Below are 19811 nucleotides of genomic sequence, written 5' to 3' on the forward strand. Positions count from 1 at the left end.
CCAATGGTACAAAGTAGAACCATATTGCGATGAAAATAAATTTTTCTTGAACCAGAATTCATGAAATTGTGTTTCAGTTCTAATGTAAACATAGTCCATATTGACACATTATTAAGGTTTCACCGAATTTGCGTATTATAGTTCGGAGTTTAGCTGATATTCCCAAAATTTAAGTTGTCTTTTAGGTTACAGAAAATTTACAAAATTGCAAATTAAATTAAATTACATTAAATAAAATAATTTAAACAATTCATTTATTTTCGCTTCTCTGGAAATTGAGTTTTCAGTAAATATACAGTAAGTTACAAAATTACACAGACTTAGTAATAATGTATTTTTACTGCACTACGTGGTAACTTCAATCAACTACTTAACTCGCTAATTTAAAATTGTTAAAATTTCGAATTTGCTAGTTTTAACATTCAGAGAGAACATATTTCAGTTTTCAGTTTGGAATGGATGAGTCTAGTCAAAACTACTAGAATATGTTAAAATTTACCATGTTTTTGGGCCTATGGGAATACGAAAGTTTGGTAATTTTGGTAAAGTAAACTATAAAATATGTTTTTATAGTATGTGATAAAATTTGGTAAAAGTCGTAAAACTTTTATCATGAACATGGTATATAAACCATTTATTAGGTTAAATTTACTTTTTCATTTCGTTTTCTTTTCTTAGAAAATGGGCGGAATATGAACTAGTATTTTGAAAATCTGGATTTCTAGTAAGCCGTTACCATATGAACGTAAAAATTACCAAATGAATAGTTTAAATACCGTACATTTTGGGTCTTATTACGAGAATTATTGTTTAAGGTACTTCTGAGTATACGTCGGAATTAAACGAAAAATAAATGAAATTATATTTACCTCCTGATCTTCAGTTTCAATAAGAATTAATCTTACTAAAACGATATTTATAGCATTGCCTATGCTGGCATCGTGATATAAAGAAGAGACCTAGAATACAATACGACAAATAAAATAATTGTTATCAAATGAATTCATTTTATTTAATTATATAATTTTTCTCATCATTTATGGATAACAAAACTTATAAATTTGGATTTTTTTTTAAACAAGCCATTGAGATTGGTGAGTCACTTTATTTTATTTCATAATTAACGTAAAAAAAACTTGTTATCATTGTGGACGAATTTATTCCATATTTATAAACTGAATATAATTAACAATTTCATTAAAATTACTTAAATTTTTTGAGTTATCAAAATCATATGTTCTATTTTCTATTACAGCTCTATTTATAAATGGCTTCTTTTCGTTTTAAAAAATAATTTTTTCTGTAAAACTCACCAAAATTTTTTGTGATAGAAACATCGATTAAATTAACAAATATAACTGACTTTGGAAATCTATATATCATTTACTTTATAAGTGATAATTAATAACAAGAATAATAACATTTAGTAGCAATGATAACTAATATTATAATATTAATAATAATCAGTTCATTATAATGATTTAAAGTAAGTAATAACAATCATATTATTAAGTAATAACATCATCATTAAGTAATAACATCATAAGTAATAACAATCATAAGAAAATGATGAAAGGTAGAATAATAATAAAATAGATAAAATAAGATGATTAAAAAGAGGAATATCTTTTTTTTTCATATTAAATCTCTAACTAGCAGCGGCGTAAATAAAACTACGTTTGTCATAACGAGTTAAATGATAAAATAACAACCATGTTATTTCAACAAAATTAATACGTGTTTGGAGAGCTCAGAGAAAGAAACTACCAAAAAACGTTTAAAAAAGAACAATATTTTGGGTTTGAACTCATGTTATGGATGATCTGTATTCATATAACTTATTCTTTTTTGTATGTTTATCAAATAAGTTGGCACGTAATGAAATTTTGTTTTTGTAAGCAGCTTATATTTTTAAAGCTAAAGTTTCTTAACTCCCTAAAATATTAAGAAACTTCTACCAGAATTTGTAATTATCTATATTTGTCGCTGCAATAGGATCAGACAGAACACTATATGTAGGGACGGAAAAAGAAAGTCACGTATTCTGTATCAGTTTTGGACTCGTATCAACACAGATATTACTATTGGACTCATATATATTTGCTTTCCAAGTTGAAGGCAGTTTATATCTGTTTCACTTTCAAATTACTTTTAAATTTAGAAAGGAGTTTCTTAGAGTGGTGATTACATTTTTGTGTTGTATTCAACGCTGTTTTTCGAAGTTCTGTCACCAAGAAAAATAAAAAAGCAATAGTTTATATACTTTACACTCGAAGAAATGCGATGATTTTTAACTATATACATAATATTGTCGTGAATAATCTGTGCTTTTGAACAGACAAATCAAAATCAATGACTTATTCTCAGTTTTTGCAAATTTTTATGAGTCCAATTAATGCAGTATTGGAGTAAATTTTTAAATATAAAAAAATTTGACCACAAACGTTTTTCATTTTTACAAAACTGTGGTTTTTCTCCATATTGACGTTTTACACCATTTTCAAAATAAGCGTTGACAGCGCTTTCTTTAGATAACCTAAACTTGGCATAACAGTCATCAGTAACAGTTGCAACACAGCAGTTATAAAAATAGCATATTACTCAAAAAAAAACACTTCATGTTACGACAGAGCCTTCAAAAAACAGCCTAAACAAAAAACGAATTAATTTAATATAATTAATAAAAATATATAAAAGCGTAATATCACTTTCATTCGTGTTACCGTTGCATGCCAAAATAGTTATGATGGCTCTGCGATAAATAAGATTTTTACGCTCTGATGCCCAAGACTGATTGAGAAGCTGTTTTAGATGTAAGGTTGAAAAATTATTCACCAAAATATTTTTTACCAAATTTTAATAATTATTTTATGCAGATTTTTATCTAAGAAACCTTATAGCAAGAGAGTTAATAAATGTAATCAAGGTGTTTTTTTTTTTTTTTTAAAGAAAAAACGTGGATGCATTGCAGGGTAAACTGGAGATCTGTGGACGGGACATCACACATTTAGTCACCAATAGGTAACGCAAAAAACCGCTTGCTGACAAAAATATTTTCTTTTTCTAATTTTAAATAGAACATACATTAATTTTCAGCAATAAAAAAAATGCTTTTTTTTTGGGTCAGAAATTCGAAGAAAAAAAATCCGTCAGGGAAAGAGTTAATAAGTTAACTACTCAGGTCTTAGTAATTTTTCCGTTTTTCAGCGAAATTAGAAAAAAAGTTCCCACAAATATTTGTCGTTGAAAGAATTAAGCTTTTTTTTCATTTGTTTTCAGTGTTTTTTTTTTGCGTGAGCTTTTTCATTCTGCAGTTTAATTTTAAATAATAAATAGTGACAAATTTTTAAAAAAAAATTTAACTTAAAATCGAAAACAGCTATTATTATTATTACAAGTTTTTACACACTACTTTTTTAACATCTTTGTAATCATCTATGAAATAAAATAACACCATAATTTTAAGCAGTGAACAAAAATAATAACAATAATACTAACCATATTCATTACTGTAAGTATGTAAGTCTCAATATCCTCTTCTGAGTAATAATCCACCATCATCTTATCAGCAACAACCAGTGTTTCAACATTTCTCTCCGTACTTACTGATCTCTTTCTCCTTCGCCGCTTCAATGAGAAACTATTATCTTTATCTTCCTGATATTTAAACTTTATAAAATCATCAGCTGCAAAGAAATACTTTCCATTAGGTTTATCAAAAACTAGCGTTAAATCATCAATAGTTTATGAAATTAAAATACGAACATGCATGTTTCATAAAATAATTCTGCTGAATAACATTTCGAATATAAAATAGGAGGATAATTCAAAATCGAGTAAAAATTCTAATATAAATTATCTTAGTTTTAGCATATTGTTAGATATTTTTGGCGGTAAGATATGTATTCATTTTTTAACGATTTTCTTTTAATTTATATTATATTTCGTATCCTTATCTAAGTTTTAATTTAATAAATAATACCAAAGATTAATATATTATAGAATAATTTTAGTTCAAATTATTCTTTTTAAGAAAAATAAGATAACGTAATAAACATTACTGGATAAAAATAGTTAATTTCAACATATAATTTCAAAAACCAAACAAATATGGAATTCTACTAGATAAATTTTTTACCTGATTATAATTAGTGGATTTTTCTTTAAAAAATTTTTTTTTCTTTATTTTAGAAAGCAAAATAACATTTACTTCGAATTCTAAACACCATCAGTGACTTGCTGAAACTACTGAAAATTGTTAATAACTAGTGGGCTGCGCCCCCTGCTCGCTAACGCTCGCTAACCCCCGAAAATTGCTACGCAATCTTTCATTCGAAAATTCCACAAATCATTTTCTTTAAATTTAATTGAAAGTTGAGCACTCTTGATAGGCATCAATTTCGATTGCAAGATAGTCCCTCAAATACTAATAGACACGAAAGAGATGGAAGGAAAATTTGGTAATAGTAACAACGATTTTTTTCATAATTTTTGTGTACAAAGCTTGCTTCTATTTTTTTGTAGGATGCGCAAATTTCAACCTGAAATTATAACATTACAGTCCAGTTATAGTATGAGTATTTCTTCGGAAAAATGAATGACTTAGAATTTTTTTTGCAATCTTATGTTATTATAAATGATACCTAATAAACTTCACTGTTAGTCTCTGTATGCTATCCCTTTTTAAAGAGAAATTGGGATGATTTGAAGTGGGGAATAAAATTCAATCTTGACAACAAGGGAGAAATTTTGTCTGCTGAATTGAATAAGACCAACCACGAGATGATCGGACTAAATTGGAAAGTAAAAAGGGGTTTTTCAGAACAAGCACAATTTAAAAAATAGTTCTCATTAAACAAAAAATCCCATTTCAATTTTTGAAATATTAGTACTATTGACTCGTGTTATATCTCATTCGTTTAAATGCATCCAAAAAAACATAAGAAACAACATCTCAATTGTCTGTATAGCAATTTAAGATGTGTAAATAAGTGCAAGTACAATATTGTACTTTTTTAACATAAAACACTTCTAGTAGTTTTATCGTCCCAAAACTGGTCTCATTTAATTTAGTGTAGACAAATACACCGGAAGCAAAGCCTCACTAGTCTGTATAGAAAGAGTCCAATTCTCCCCCTGAAATCCTCCCCATTTCTTTCAAAAAAAGAGGAGAACCGCGGTGGCTCAAGGGGTAGAGCGTTCACCTTCCAATGAGGTGACCCAGGTTCAAAGCTCAGAGCTGGCTTGTTGATACATTTTCTGCTCTTAGCTCGCCCCAACCACAACGCTTAAGAAAACAAATCCTCAGTGATGGACGGATCATGGGTTAGAATCCCCTAGCCGTTGGGCTAACTATGGGAAGTTTTCCTCTCCATGTAACGCAAATTCGAGGTAGTTCCATCAAAAAATCATCTACGAAGGCTAGCGTGTCGCCATACTTGATCCAGCAGTTCCCTTGTCTTTTAGATTGGGTTCAAAATTCCAAGGCTGCGGAGTTGAACATTGATAGTCGTAAACTCAGAATTGGGTCAGCTGTTCAACATCCGTTATAAAATTATATAAGGGGAGCGTAAAGAGAAGAGTAGAAGAACAATTATAAATCTGTATTATAGTTAATTTTCTGAAGCATATTTTACTGGACTGTTATTAAAAAAAAACAGTAAAATTTTTAGCTGTTATTGGTAGGTGTTTCTATTTTATTTCCAATTTTTTTTAAATTTATGTACCCCTACTATTAGAAAAGAAAAAATAGGAGTTATGAATTTAAAGATAAAATTGTAGTATGAGTTTAGCTTACCTACATTTCCACAAGTTCCTCCAATTGACTTCTGGGCTTTTTCTAGAGAAGACTTTTTGTAAATGGCGTGTGCATGACCAGTTGAAATGTTTGAAGGAACTTTTGCAATAGGTTCAATAAAGTATTCTTCATTTCCAGTTCTAATTAAGCCAGTCTGTGAAAAAAATATGAGTTTAAGAAATGAGCTTTCATGAACTGTTAAAAGATAACGGTAATTAACTTAGCTAAAGTTAAGATATGTTATTTGTATAAAGCTTAAAGGTATATAAAATACAATCAACTTACGCATTTATATTCTCTTATTAATTTCATCTACTTTTTGTAGATTAAATGAACAGATTACCGGAAAATTGCCTATGCCTTTTAAATAGCATTTAGTAAGGATTAAATTTATTTTATAATATTCCATGAATTTTCCGCATATTTTCATCCACAATTGCAAACTTCATTGCATCCTATAAGTTTAAGAAATTTGATTTTAACAATAATGAAACAAAATGTGATATTTTGTCACCAGCTTTTTTAGTGAGAATTTGTTTATTAAATTGTTGTTTAGAACTTGTTTATTAAAAACACATTGAAAAATACATGATGTTAATACTTTTTATTGATCATTGGCACATATTGAAAAATGCAAAAAATATGTATTACTAATATTTTAAAATATATTACAACACTCTTTGCTGAACTTGTTTATTTTAAACTTTCATAAATTCTTTTAATATATTCTTTTTAAATTTTTTATGTTAAGTTTTTCAATCTTAGTTTAAGTTTTTCAAACATAAAATACGTAAGAAAAAAGAAAGAATGTAATCAAGATGAATTTCAATTTTTCGGTTTTTACAGATCCGTTTATCAACTAGACAAATGAAGATACTCTTTTTTTTTAACGACCAAGGCAAATTGACGAAACCTTTCTAAATTTTTGGCAAAAAGATGCAACTGAGATCAGCTTCTTATCAAATCAAATAAAAGAAGGTCTTTTAACAGTATGTTGTGTGATTGAAATGGATAACACGTGTTCTACTATTGAAATAATCAGTGAAAAGAGAAAAAAGAAAGAAAAATAAAAGAAATTAGAGTCCTAAAATGCTGTACAAGGTAGAAACGAATGAAATTACAACTTTATCGTTTGAAAGCCATTTATCTTAAGTGGAGATTCATGTCATCACCGGTGAAATGATCTACTGTCACATCTATCATAGCTCTATCATAATAGTTAATAGTTTAATGCACCTAATGTAATGTAAATTGACGGTATATAAGTCTGTCATTGTGAAATGCCAATGCTGAAAAAAAAGTTAAGACAAAGCCATCACGTCCAGATATCATTCACGGGCACCTATTATTTTAATGTAATCATAAAAGCAAACACGCTAGTTTTCTTTTCGAATATTCAAAAAAATCTATAAAATATATTTGAATTTAAAATTAGTAGTTGCAAAATTAACTAGACTGGACCAGTTAAGTTAAAATATGGACGAAGAAAAAAGTATTGTCAAAACTATCAGAATATGGTAAAATTTAGCGTGTTTCTAGTTCTATAGGAACACCAAACAGCTCGGTGACTTTTACCAAAAGGCTTTGGTAACGATTTCGGTAAAATAACCAACAGAATATGGTTTTACACTCTGTGATAAAATTTCATTAATGTGATAAAATTTTGTAATTTCATCACAATACTTTAGAGCATTACATAAAAACGTTTTAAATATCTGACTTTTTTAAAATTAAATTTGCCAGGAACTATTCAACTGATTTTGCAGAAATTTCGTTTTTTAATCATGCAAAATTATATTCTTTTAAATTATGAAAAAAATTGCATGCCTTGCAATTCAATTTTTTTATACCTTTTTTTATACCTAAAATAATAAATATTTACTGAATGTTATTTTTTAAATAGAATTATCTTTGGATAAACGAATTTTATAATTGTGGGCAACAATTTTTCAATTCAAATCGCAAAAAAATTTCTCGAGATATAGTGAAATACGCAAAACGTAAAATTAACATTAAGGGGTCTAAACTTCGGAGCTCTCTTATGTCCTAACTATTGGGACCATATTTCCCATAATTACGGCTACCCCCCCCCCCATATCTTGGGGGTCAGGAATTCGAATCCGTCGGGAAAAAAAGGTACGCTTATTCAGAGAAAGTATATTTTTGTGTCTGATTTCGTAACTTAAAATATCATCTGTACTTATTAATTAGCATATTTAAAGTTTACTCGCCGAGCCATTGAGATTGAGTCCTGGATCATGAAAATCCGATTATTAATCAAAAGTTATTCAAGGTAGTCTGATTTTTTTTGCACAATGTACATTGATTGTATGCAATATAATGAGATTGTGTGACGTTTGCTGTTCAGTTAGTAACTTGCTTTAAATGGAAATCAACGAACAAACAGTGTTTTTAAAATATTTCAGCTTAATATTGAGCACTGCTAGAAATTTCTTAGAAAAATTATTAAATAAGAGTTTATTTTATAATATTCAAGTAAAACAGTCAAATAATCATAAATAAGATAATATTCAAACTATTAACAGTGAGAAAAAGAGTTTATTAACTGCTTTCATCTAATACGGTTAAACAACCTGAATTTGACCGTCAACTAAAATTTGACTAAAACATAGAGTAAGCCATGGTGTTTCAGTTGCTGAAAAAAATTTATAATATCAAATTTCAAACAAATTATTGAAAGAGAACTTCTCCATTGTATAATCCTAAGTATATAATGTATATTCTCATAACTTATTTTCATTTAGATATTATGAAAATTTCTTTTCAGTATTTGAAATTTTATAGTTTACTCTATAGTTTGCCTGAATTCACTTTTTCTATACAATAAATTTTAAATTATTTTATGGAAAAGAAAGAGAATTTGCGATTAAAAGTTTCTCCCGTAGTATAGCGTCCTCTTAAAGTGAGTATAAAGAGTAGGTATGAATCGTTTTAAATTCTGTAAAGTATTTATTTCATGAATTAAGGATTTAAAACAATTTACTGTTAGTTGAATACTAATGAGTTAAAAAAGTAGGTTGAATAGTTAACTAAAAACTTTCAGTCTGTTCTTTTATATCAAGTTTCAATATAGGCAACTATTTAAAAAAGTAGGTTGAATAGCTTAAAAAAATTTCAATCTGTTCTTTTATATCAAGTATCAATGTAGGCAACTATTTAAAAAAGTAGGTTGATTAGTTTAAAAAAAAAATTTCAATCTGTTCTTTTATATCAAGTATCAATGTAGGCAACTATTTAAAAAAGTAGGTTGAATAGTTAAAAAAAATTTCAATCTGTTCTTTTATATCAAGTATCAATGTAGGCAACTATTTAAAAAAATAGGTTGAAAAGTTTAAAAAAAAAAATCTGTTCTTTTATATCAAGTATCAATGTAGGCAACTATTTAAAAAAGTAGGTTGAATAGTTAGAAAAAAAATTTCAATCTGTTCCTTTATATCAAGTATCAATGTAGGCAATTATTTAAAAAAGCAGGTTGAAAAGTTAAAAAAAAAATTTAAATCTGTTCTTTTATATCAAGTATCAATGTAGGCAACTATTTAATAAGTAGGTTGAATAGTTAACTAAAAAATTCAATCTGTTCTTTTATATCAAGTATCAATGTAAGCAACTATTTAAAAAAGTAGGTTGAATAATTAAAAAAAAAATTTCAATCTGTTCTTTTATATCAAGTATCAATGTAGGCAACTATTAAAAAAATAGACTTGCAAAATCTTAGAAAATTAAATTGAATAATTGATTGATGTTATTTTTGATAGTTATTTTGATGTCCCGACATGGTAAAATGTCGGAGAGAATATTAAAAAAAAATATCTAATTCTGACCTTTCAATAAAGGGAAATACATACAAAATTTATTTAAGCCTTTAAAATTATAACAATAATTCATTTTTCACTTTATTGAAGGAGAATATATTATAGTGACCTAAGTGTCTACGTGAGGTCAGATTATTCAGAATCAAACGTAAAGAGGAAAAGAAAAAAAATTCTTCCGACCTTGCACAATTTAAATGTTCCTGTTTGTATTTCTACACGTCTGCAGCGGTGATTGGGAACATCGTCGGCGAGTATCACAAAGGCGTTAAGCCGTGCCGAGAAGTTCGCGCCTCGGTCAAGGTTACCTTCAAAAGGATGAACTCTCTTGTTTGGATGAGATATTTATTGAGTGTTTGTAGACTTCGCTTTATTCAATAGCTCTCATATTGTAGTATTTTTGATAGCAAATCCATCGAGGTAATAAAAAACGGAAATTGGGCCTTTATTCATCCAATCAAAAAGGATCTTTCTTTTCCCTTTTTCTTGTACTTACTTTGAATTCTCAATCCTTTTATAAAAAGATAATAATAAAGAATTCTATTTGAGCTCTATGATTTATAGTCAGTGAACAAATTTTAAGGCAAAAAATCGGAAAACAAACGAAAATTTAAAAAAAAAATGTACAACACGTAATTCTATGGAAACTTTCCGGTTGTCCAACTGCCTCAAAAATTTAATTTTCTTACGAAGTACCTGATTAGAAAATTTAAGTGAAATATTATACTGTTAAAGACTTTTTTTTCAATTTCAAAACAACCATATGTTGAATAAATAGTTTCACATTCAAGTTAAATAATCTATGAAATTAGTGATGGGTTCGGGTTTTGAACCAGGAATTCTTTTAACCAGTATATACAACAATCTAACAATAAATATTATTCAAGTTTCAACTGCTACAAGATGAGTGTAATTTGTATTATAGTTATAACTACCCAGCAAACAAAATAATACATTAGAGGCTTTTAACTATACTACATTAACTATGATTTTTGAAAATTGCGGAATAATTTGTAGAATCGAATGAAAGTAAAATAAATGGTGAAAATTTGACAAAAAGGCAGAGTGTAAAAGGTAAAATTTTAAATGAATAAGAGTTAAATTCAAATTCATTAGTAATGATGATATACCATTACACTGAGAAAAAAAAGTAGTGTATTCAAAACTACCAGATTGAGGAAAACTTTACCGTGTTTCTGTCTCCATGGAAACACCAAATAGCTCGGTTATTTTAACGAAGAGCTTTGGTAGTGATTTTGATAAATTAAAAATTAAAAATAATTCTATATCATGTAATAAAATTTGGTAGATATTGTAAAATTAGGCAATTTTATCATGATATTTTGAAGCATTGCATAAAAAACAATGATTTGGTTAAATTCCCTTTCAAGTTTTATAATTTTTACTAAATGTGTGGTGATAAAAATATAGCTTTGAAAAAAAGATTCCGGTAAACCGTTACCATATGAATGGAAAAATTACCATTACTGAATAAATTGTTTAATAACAGTATGTTTTGATTTTAATTACCAGAATTATTCTTTTTTACCAAAAATGTTAGATACATTACGGTAATTTGGCCAACATTTTTTCTCAGTTCAGGAATGTTTATTACGTATCATCATTAATATGCATACATTTTAATCATTGATGTACCAATAAATGTAGATCAATGAATAAAAAATTATTAAACACTTAATTAGTATTTTAATTTATTATCTACCAGATCTGTTATAGTGATCTATAAGTTTCGTTAAAGAGAAAAGCAGCTTTGTGACTTGAAACCCTATCATCCTTTTCTGTCACTGAATTTTATTAATTTGAAGTAAGCGAAGATAGCTCCTTTGAGATACTAATATTTTATTAAACATATTTACATTTATATACAAGTTGGTTTGATTTACAAGAAGCATCATCACAGCAGGTGATGAGAGAAATACTGACAGGCTGTCATGTGCGTGTTGGTATTTATACAATTCTAATATGATGACGTCAGAACTCTTATTTCAGTTCACTTCAAAAATAAGTAAAAACACAATTGATTAAAGACAAACAGATAACAATATGAAATAAACTTGATTTTACGATGAGTGGCGAACCTATCACCACACAGTATCCCCCCAGTGACAAAGTCACGATACCAATAATGATTGTTTAAAAACAATCATAAAATACAAAGTAGTAAATTCAAATATACGTCTTAATTACGAAGAAAAAAAATTTTANCAGTTCACTTCAAAAATAAGTAAAAACACAATTGATTAAAGACAAACAGATAACAATATGAAATAAACTTGATTTTACGATGAGCGGCGAACCTATCACCACAAATTTTTTTAATTAGAATAATATAATTTTACATGAATAAATTAATGAATAAGAAATAATTGAATAAACTATTTAAGTAACGTGTAAGTTAATGAAACCTGAATGACGAAATAATTAATCTCGCAATGAATGGTAAAAGAATTATTTAAATAAATGATATTATAATAAATTATCGATTTAATGAAAGATTGAGGTAATTAATAAGTAAATGAAAAAGAGGTTCAGTGGAAATGAATTAATAACTAAATTATTGAAGGATACACATTTTAAACATTAAGAAAATCAAACATATTTCTAAATACAAACGAATCGACTTCTTTATTTCTTTAAAAAAAATAGAAACGTATTAAATTATCTAAGAAACAAATATATGATGAGAAATGTGATATAAGTTAAATACACTAAAAAAGAATGATCATTAAAATTGACAATTCAATAGAAAAGTAAGTAAATTACATAATAAGGTATTTAAATCGTTTCAGGAGTCTTAAATGTCATGAAGCTTTAACTTAATTGAAGTCATTTGTAATTTTTCAAATTGAATCACTAGTATATCATAATTACTCCAAGAGAATTGCTCTTATATTATCATTAGTCAAATGCTAATGCGACACTCAGTCGTGGTTTTTTATTGTCCGGCGTCACAGTGTCCAGCTACGACAACAAAACAACCTTCCACATTAAGAAATACGAGAAACAAACTTTTAAATCGGAGAAACTGAAATTATTTCTTTCTCAACTTACACAATAATTTTCATAAGAATAGGAGTATCGCCATATCCATTAACTTTTTTTCCACGTCTCTTAAGTTACGACCTTGATGGTCAGACGTGGAAAAACATTTATTTGTTTAGCTTTAGTTTCTTTTTTTCTCGAAATGAAAGATATATTCACATTGTGTTTTTCTCCTTTTCTTTCTTAAAATTTTAATAGCTCTCTGTCGTTGCCCATTCGACCACTACAGCCATACGTGGGACTATTTATATATATCGTTATCAGTTTAAAGGGGGAAGTTAAATGGCTATTGCAAAGTTATTTAATAACAATTTGTAATTTTGGAACTCTCCCTTTCTCTATGATATCAATCAATGAACTTAGTTATGTTTCCCCTTAATTGTGTCGCGATTAACCCTAATTTTTTAGAAAATTATTTGTATTTCTGCGAAAAGTCATATATTTTTTCCAAAACATTATTCATTAGTATTGTTTCCGGATAGTCTACAAGTTTACGAAATTTATTCTAGATAATGCCACAATACACAGAAGCATTTCATTGCTTGCATAGAAATCATTATTGTCTTTTATCAAAACTTCCCTCTTGAAACAATTTGAAAATTTGGCTTGGCTTCTATACACTGTTAAGAAATTTCTCGGAAAAAATGGTTCAATAACAATTTATTGAATGGTTATTTTTCCACATTTAATCAAAACAGTCAAGTAACTATAATTAAAATGGTAATCAAGCTGTTAAGTTTGACAAAAACTGTTTATTAACTGCTTTCACCTACCACGGTAAAACAACCAAAATTTTATCGCACTAACTAGAACCACCTAATGAAGCTACTTAGTTCTTTGCAACTGCGTACGTATCATAGACGAGCGGGCTTATCTCATGCCCAGCATAACTGGAGTTCGAGTCCTAGTGTTGACACTACAATATTTCCTACATTCCCTTCAACACGTAAAGAATTGCCAGTATCCGGTAATATTTAATGTCCATTTCCTTACGAAAACCCAAGCTCCTATGTCTATTTAAATAATTATTTCTTTTTACGTTTTTGAAAAATGCTGGTTGTGAATGGTTAAAAAACCGTATAGTTTAGTATTCATGGTTTTATAACCATGCTTTTTGTAAATGGTTTCAAAACCATAAAGAAAAAAAAATTTCTTTATCGTAAACTTTACGGTTAATCGGATGGACAGACAGTTGCCGGTTTTTTTACCATAATTTTCGAATGAAAATTTTAACAGTGTATAAGGCTTTTATAGAAATACATTCCTCCTAAAGTTTGCATACAAACGATCAACTTTTATGTTTGTTCAGCAATCACTGACTGAATGGAATCTTTATGAATAACTGTATTTTTATTAATTCCCCATAATCTCTTTATTTTATATCATATTGAAAACAATAAGCTTCTAGCCCGATTATTGCATAAAAAAGTATTCAAAAAAATTCTTATATATATGGCTCAAATCGTGTTTGTCAATAGTCTGATTATACTGATACAGAATTCTTAAATAATTGCTTGAATATACTTTGTTTATACTTTGTTGAATCCTCTATTTTTTGTATCCTCTCTTAACTTATTTGGTATTGATTCAACTGGTTCAGATATTTCTTCCGTAGATATAAGATTCCGTAGATATATGACTGATATAAGCACATTCTTTTGATTTTTATTTTATGCTTTCTGGTTTTCCATTCGAGTAAATCTCATTATTGCTCTGTTAGTGTTTGGTTATAGTCTGGAGACAAAGGTGATGTGCGGAGTTGGTTTGGCATATGGTAAAGCAGCCATAAAATTACTGAAAATACTGTAGCGAGTTTATGGAAGTTTATTATTCTACCTTCAAGCTTCAAACAATCCATATATTCAAGAATAGTTAAGAAGTCTAAATTTACTGAACCGTGGAGATATATTTTCCTTGTCATTGTCAGAGTTACCTTTCAGTCTTTAAAAATAATATTACTTCTCATTTGAGAAATATAACTTGGATAAATATTTTGGAATGTTTAATTAGTAGTGAACTGTGAGTTCATCGGGGGAAATTAAGTGCTCGTAATTGGCATTCTACGCTGTGTTGCATTGGTTGCATGGATTCGATCCGATTCAGCGACTGTAAAATGAACATTTTTTGTTATAAATCATATATATGGTTTTAAAGCGTGTTTGTATTATCTTATGAAACTCACTCAAAGGAAGATTCACTCATGTAATATGGATGAAAGGAATATGTATTCAAGAAAGAAACGAATTATATTACCCCGAAATTATCGTATTTTACATAGTTTTTAAAATTATATTTTTTAAGTCAATGAAATTCTGTGGTTTACATCTTGGAAAATGGAGTAGATCTAATAATACAAAAACATTTTTTTTAATATCCATGAACATTCCCCTAAATTTTAACATAACAAAATTATAAACACCATTAACACCAATAATGGAAGATTCACACTTGTAATATGGATGAAAGGAATATGCATTCACGAAAGAAACAAATTACATTACCCCGAAATTATCGTATTTCACTCAGTCTTAAAAATTATATTTTTTAAGTCAATAAGGCTCTGTGGTTTAAATCTTAGAAAATGGAGTAGGTCTAATATTGCAAACACAAAATTATTTTAATATCCATGAACATCCCCCTAAATTTTAACATAACAAAATTATAAACTCCAATAACACCAATAATGGAAGATTCACACATGTAATATGGATGAAAGGAATATGTATTCACGAAAGAAACGAATTATATTACCGCGAAATTATCGTATTTTACTCAATCTTTAAAATTATATTTAAGTCAATAAGGTTCTGAGGTTTACAGCTTAGAAAATGGAGTAGATCTAATATTGCAAACACAAAATTATTTTAATATCCATGAACATCCCCCTAAATTTTTAACATAACAAAATTATAAACATCAATAACGTCCGAAGGTGTTTATTACTTAAAATGTTTTCAACGAGTATTACATTTTCCTCTTTGAGAAAGAAAGTATCTGTTAATGTATTCATTATTAAAAATACCCCACAGGCCGTTTTTATTACTTTTTGTCTTAATGATAGTTGTTAAAGGAAATATTCTTCACAATTAACTGTCTTTATCTGGCGGCATCGAGCCTATTTTTTTTTCTTACAACAATTTGTGTAAGGAAGCGACGAAATGATTAATAAAACACGATTGATGCTGAATAATGGCGGCGACGACAGCGGATTATCGACTGAACGTATTAAATTGATATTCATTGCAGTTTCTTTAGGTACATATTTTTCCACACACGTGATTAACATCGTTTTTTTTTTCTGCCAATGAAATGGAAAACAGAAGTTGATCACTCTCCTCAAACGCAATAAACATCGATTTTTCTTTTCTAATTGATTTCACATTATTGGTATTTATTGACAAGAAACTGATGTAAATTTTTATAATGAACAAATGAAATACATAATATGAATTAGTTCACGGAAATAAATTCGCGAACTTATCTGCCATACAATATCAGCCGTATAAGTATCAGTACACTGAGAAAAAAAGTATGGTCTAAACTACCAAAATATGGTAAAATTTACAGCTTTTATAGTAATTTTTAAAAGATAAGTAATTTTTTAACAAAGCTCTTAGGTAATTATTTTGGTAAAAATAACAATTAAATATGGTTTACAAAATATTTGATAAAATTTGGTAAATGTGGTGAAACTTGGTAATTTTATCATGATACCTTAAATTATGGCATATAAACCTTTTATTTAGCTAAATTTACTTTTCAGTTTTGTATTTTTTTACTTTACTAAATATGTGGTTTCAAAATTTTATAAAACCAGAATTTCCGAAAAATCTTAATACTTAAATGGAAAAATTACCAAATGAATGAAATACCTTAAATACCTTATATTTTGGTTTTATTAACCAAAATTATATATATATATATATATTTTTACCGGAAATGCTATTACTAGGCAGTGCGGTAATTTCATCAAAATTTTTTTCTTCTCTGTCTGAGAAGGAAAATTAATTAAAACTGTAACTTTAGATAAATTAAACAGGTTAAACCATTATTGCTAATAAAACTGCTATGGAAAAAAACCCTGATGACTTAACAATTTTCATTAAAATTGCGGCATTTTAGCAAAAAAAAAAGAACTGAGCAAATTAAACAAAATGTATAGCTAATACTAAGCAAGTTTAAATTTTTTAATTATAATATCTATATCACGAGGTAATTAATATAATATCAAATCTCTTAGGGCAGTTCTCAAAAGATGGTAGCATGCACAAAGCTAAACTTGAGGCTGTAACACCCATAAAGTTAAAATTACGTTCTATACTGTAAATTTATAATTTTGCATATTGACAAAAATCCTGTTATACTTTATTTATTTATTGTAAGCAGTGGACCTATAATTGTAAATCGAATATAAACTTTAAAAATTTACGAAATATTTTTTTTTTCATAGAGCCCCGCGAACAGCTCTAGAATAAATTGTAATGCAAAATATCAAATAATACTCTTTTTGTTCATGATTAATAATATGGTTACCTGTGTTTTGAACAAAAATCTTTAAAATGTTTCAACTATACAATGAGATAGAATTAAATATATTGTTCCGTACTGATTTTATAAAAAAAATCTGAATATTTTTAGTTAAGGTAGGATAAAAATAATACATTTAACTTTTAACCTTAGCTTTTAGTACAAAATATAGCTAGCATTGTACAAAATCTACATACAAAGTTTCACAAAAATTCTATTATAATTTTTGTTTGTAATGTGCATTAGCGTGAATTGAAATCAACGTTTTTCTGAAAATACATTTAAAGAGTGCAATTGCCACGCTATTTCGTCTTTTAGCATGCGAGGAAACAACTATAATTTCGATTCTAAAGAACGGAAAACAAAATTTTAGTGAAAGACAGAAAGCTGATCAGAACTTCAAATATAAACAATAATAAACAATTCGAAATTTTCGTCGAAATCTCAGATTGTCATCCAGTCGGATTGCAAATTATTGCAAAAGTTTTCTTCAAATAATTTAATAATTCTTTTCTCAAACCAAAAGGATCAAATTTGCACATTCAGCATGTAACTTGCGCCAATTTAACTCTAAAAAAGATATTTAAAGAGGATTTAAAATTTAATGAATAAAGGTAGAACTAATTTTCCTTGATAACTTCCTTTATAAATGTCACTACATATCAAATATATTTTACTGTGTTGAAGGCATAAATTAATAAGTTAATAAAAATAAAATTTGAAAAAATCATACCAATTATTTAAATAGGTCAGATCAATTTCCTAAAATTATTTTTTAGCTCAAAAAACATTTCTACAAGGATAAAAAGATGGATCTGAAGCTTGCTTTTCAATGGAAATATGAAAGTTACAGTCATTTCGTTTTAGTTATAATCTTTACAAAAAAATATATTTTTGGTAGATAAAAAAAATTTCAAACCGAGTATAAAGTGATGCCAATTTTGCATTTCTAATCAAGAAAGCATGGATATATTACTTCCAGATGTTTATATGCAAGTCTTTTTAATAATATGTTAAGAAATCCATATCCTTATATCCATGAATGACTTCTTGATATAATATGTTGGGAAAAAATTCATTCCAACACTCTGTTTAGCTTGCTACAGATTTAATTTCTTAACTCTACGAAGCAATAATCTACAAGCCTGACTTATTGAAGTACGCTTCAGTTTTATTAAAAAAAGTATTTTTTTAAATCCAAACATTTTTTTAGCTTTTATTTATTTGAAATTAATTTTAAATATTTTTTATTAAGTACGTGCATTAATAATTTTACTTTGCGTGTGCATTAAAGTGTGTGCCTATTATTATTACCGTGCAATTTATTTATTTTAGGGAAATGCAACAGTGTAACTTTTTGTATTTATGCATCTTTTTAAAATAAATTATAGTTTTCAGCGTTTAAATCAAAATAGTCATGTTTTTCTGCGAATATGAAGTCACCCGTGATATTTTAAAATAAAAATCATGAGTTTAAATTCTACATAATTTACATAATATGATATGCAGGTTGACCATACGAAAACTTGGTCAACTTATAAGCTTTTAGCGGCCGGTGCGTCCAACTGATCGTGATAAAAATGAAGTTATTCAGGGGTTAGGAGCTCGAGATTCTGAAAACGACAACAAAGTAGCGGTCATGGTAATGGTTATATGAACATAAACGAAAAAGAACCTCTGCATACGAAAAGAAATATGAATATGAGAGTGGCAACAATCACTGAATCCCGAGAAGACAACAATCACTGGTACAAATCATAGAATACAGATTGAAAAAAAAAGTGAATTACAGATTTTCTACTTGGGTGCCTTCACAGGCAATTCCATATCGCACGCGATAGAACCCGATAGAACAAACCCGAGAGTTACATGGCATGAGAGATGTTTTTAATCTCACCTTTAAGTCTTCCAAAACCGACAAAGTTTGCGAATTGCACATGTAGACACTGGATTCGAGACATCCCCAAACCAGAAATTTATAGAGGAGATTATTAAAAGACCACGGAGATGGGAAATGGCGGCAAATGACACGATTGCCAAAATACTGTTAAGGGGTCTAATGTGTAGAGGTGTGCACCATCCTGCTTCCAAATGATGTCATCAATGCATTTCGCTGCAGCAATTCTCGTATGACGTAATTTGGTAACAGGGCTTCACAGTATCAGCCTGTCACAGCATGTTACAAGCCCCAGTGTCGCTTCTTCAAAGAAATACGAGCCGAGAACTATTGTGCCTGAAATGCTACACTACACAGTAACTTCGGCGTCGTATAAAGGTAATGGAACCACAGCCTACGGTTTCATGTCTGCCCATCAGTACACACTCTTTTTGGTGTTGACGTTGGAAAAATGGGCCTTGTCCATTCATAATATGCAAAGAGGCTAGTGCAAGGGCGCCGGCAGAATAATATAAAAGGGGGTGCAACCCTCTAACAAACTAAACCCCCCCCCTAAAAAGAAAAATTAAAATATTCTGTTATTACATATTGTTTTGTTATTACTACTTTCATCTGTTGATTTTTTTTCATCTGTTTTAACAGAGAAAATTCTTATGAATCCCTCGATTTAGTTATTCAGGCATTCTCATTAAATTTT

At 28.2% G+C, this 19811-nt stretch overlaps 1 protein-coding gene across 1 annotated transcript in view; it reads right to left on the reverse strand.

Moving 5' to 3' along the window:
* LOC107453721 (A disintegrin and metalloproteinase with thrombospondin motifs 6) overlaps window positions 1-19811 on the reverse strand; it is a 97449-nt gene that overhangs the window by 44487 nt on the left and 33151 nt on the right. Inside the window, exons 3-5 of the mRNA XM_043041875.2 lie at window positions 5798-5951; window positions 3499-3686; window positions 870-959 (exon numbers count right to left, since the gene is read on the reverse strand). Of these exons, the coding sequence (XP_042897809.1) occupies window positions 870-959; window positions 3499-3686; window positions 5798-5951 (432 nt within the window). The remainder of the gene's footprint in view (window positions 1-869; window positions 960-3498; window positions 3687-5797; window positions 5952-19811) is intronic.

This window comes from Parasteatoda tepidariorum, chromosome 6, assembly GCF_043381705.1.
Source record: "Parasteatoda tepidariorum isolate YZ-2023 chromosome 6, CAS_Ptep_4.0, whole genome shotgun sequence".
NCBI lineage: Eukaryota > Metazoa > Arthropoda > Arachnida > Araneae > Theridiidae > Parasteatoda > Parasteatoda tepidariorum.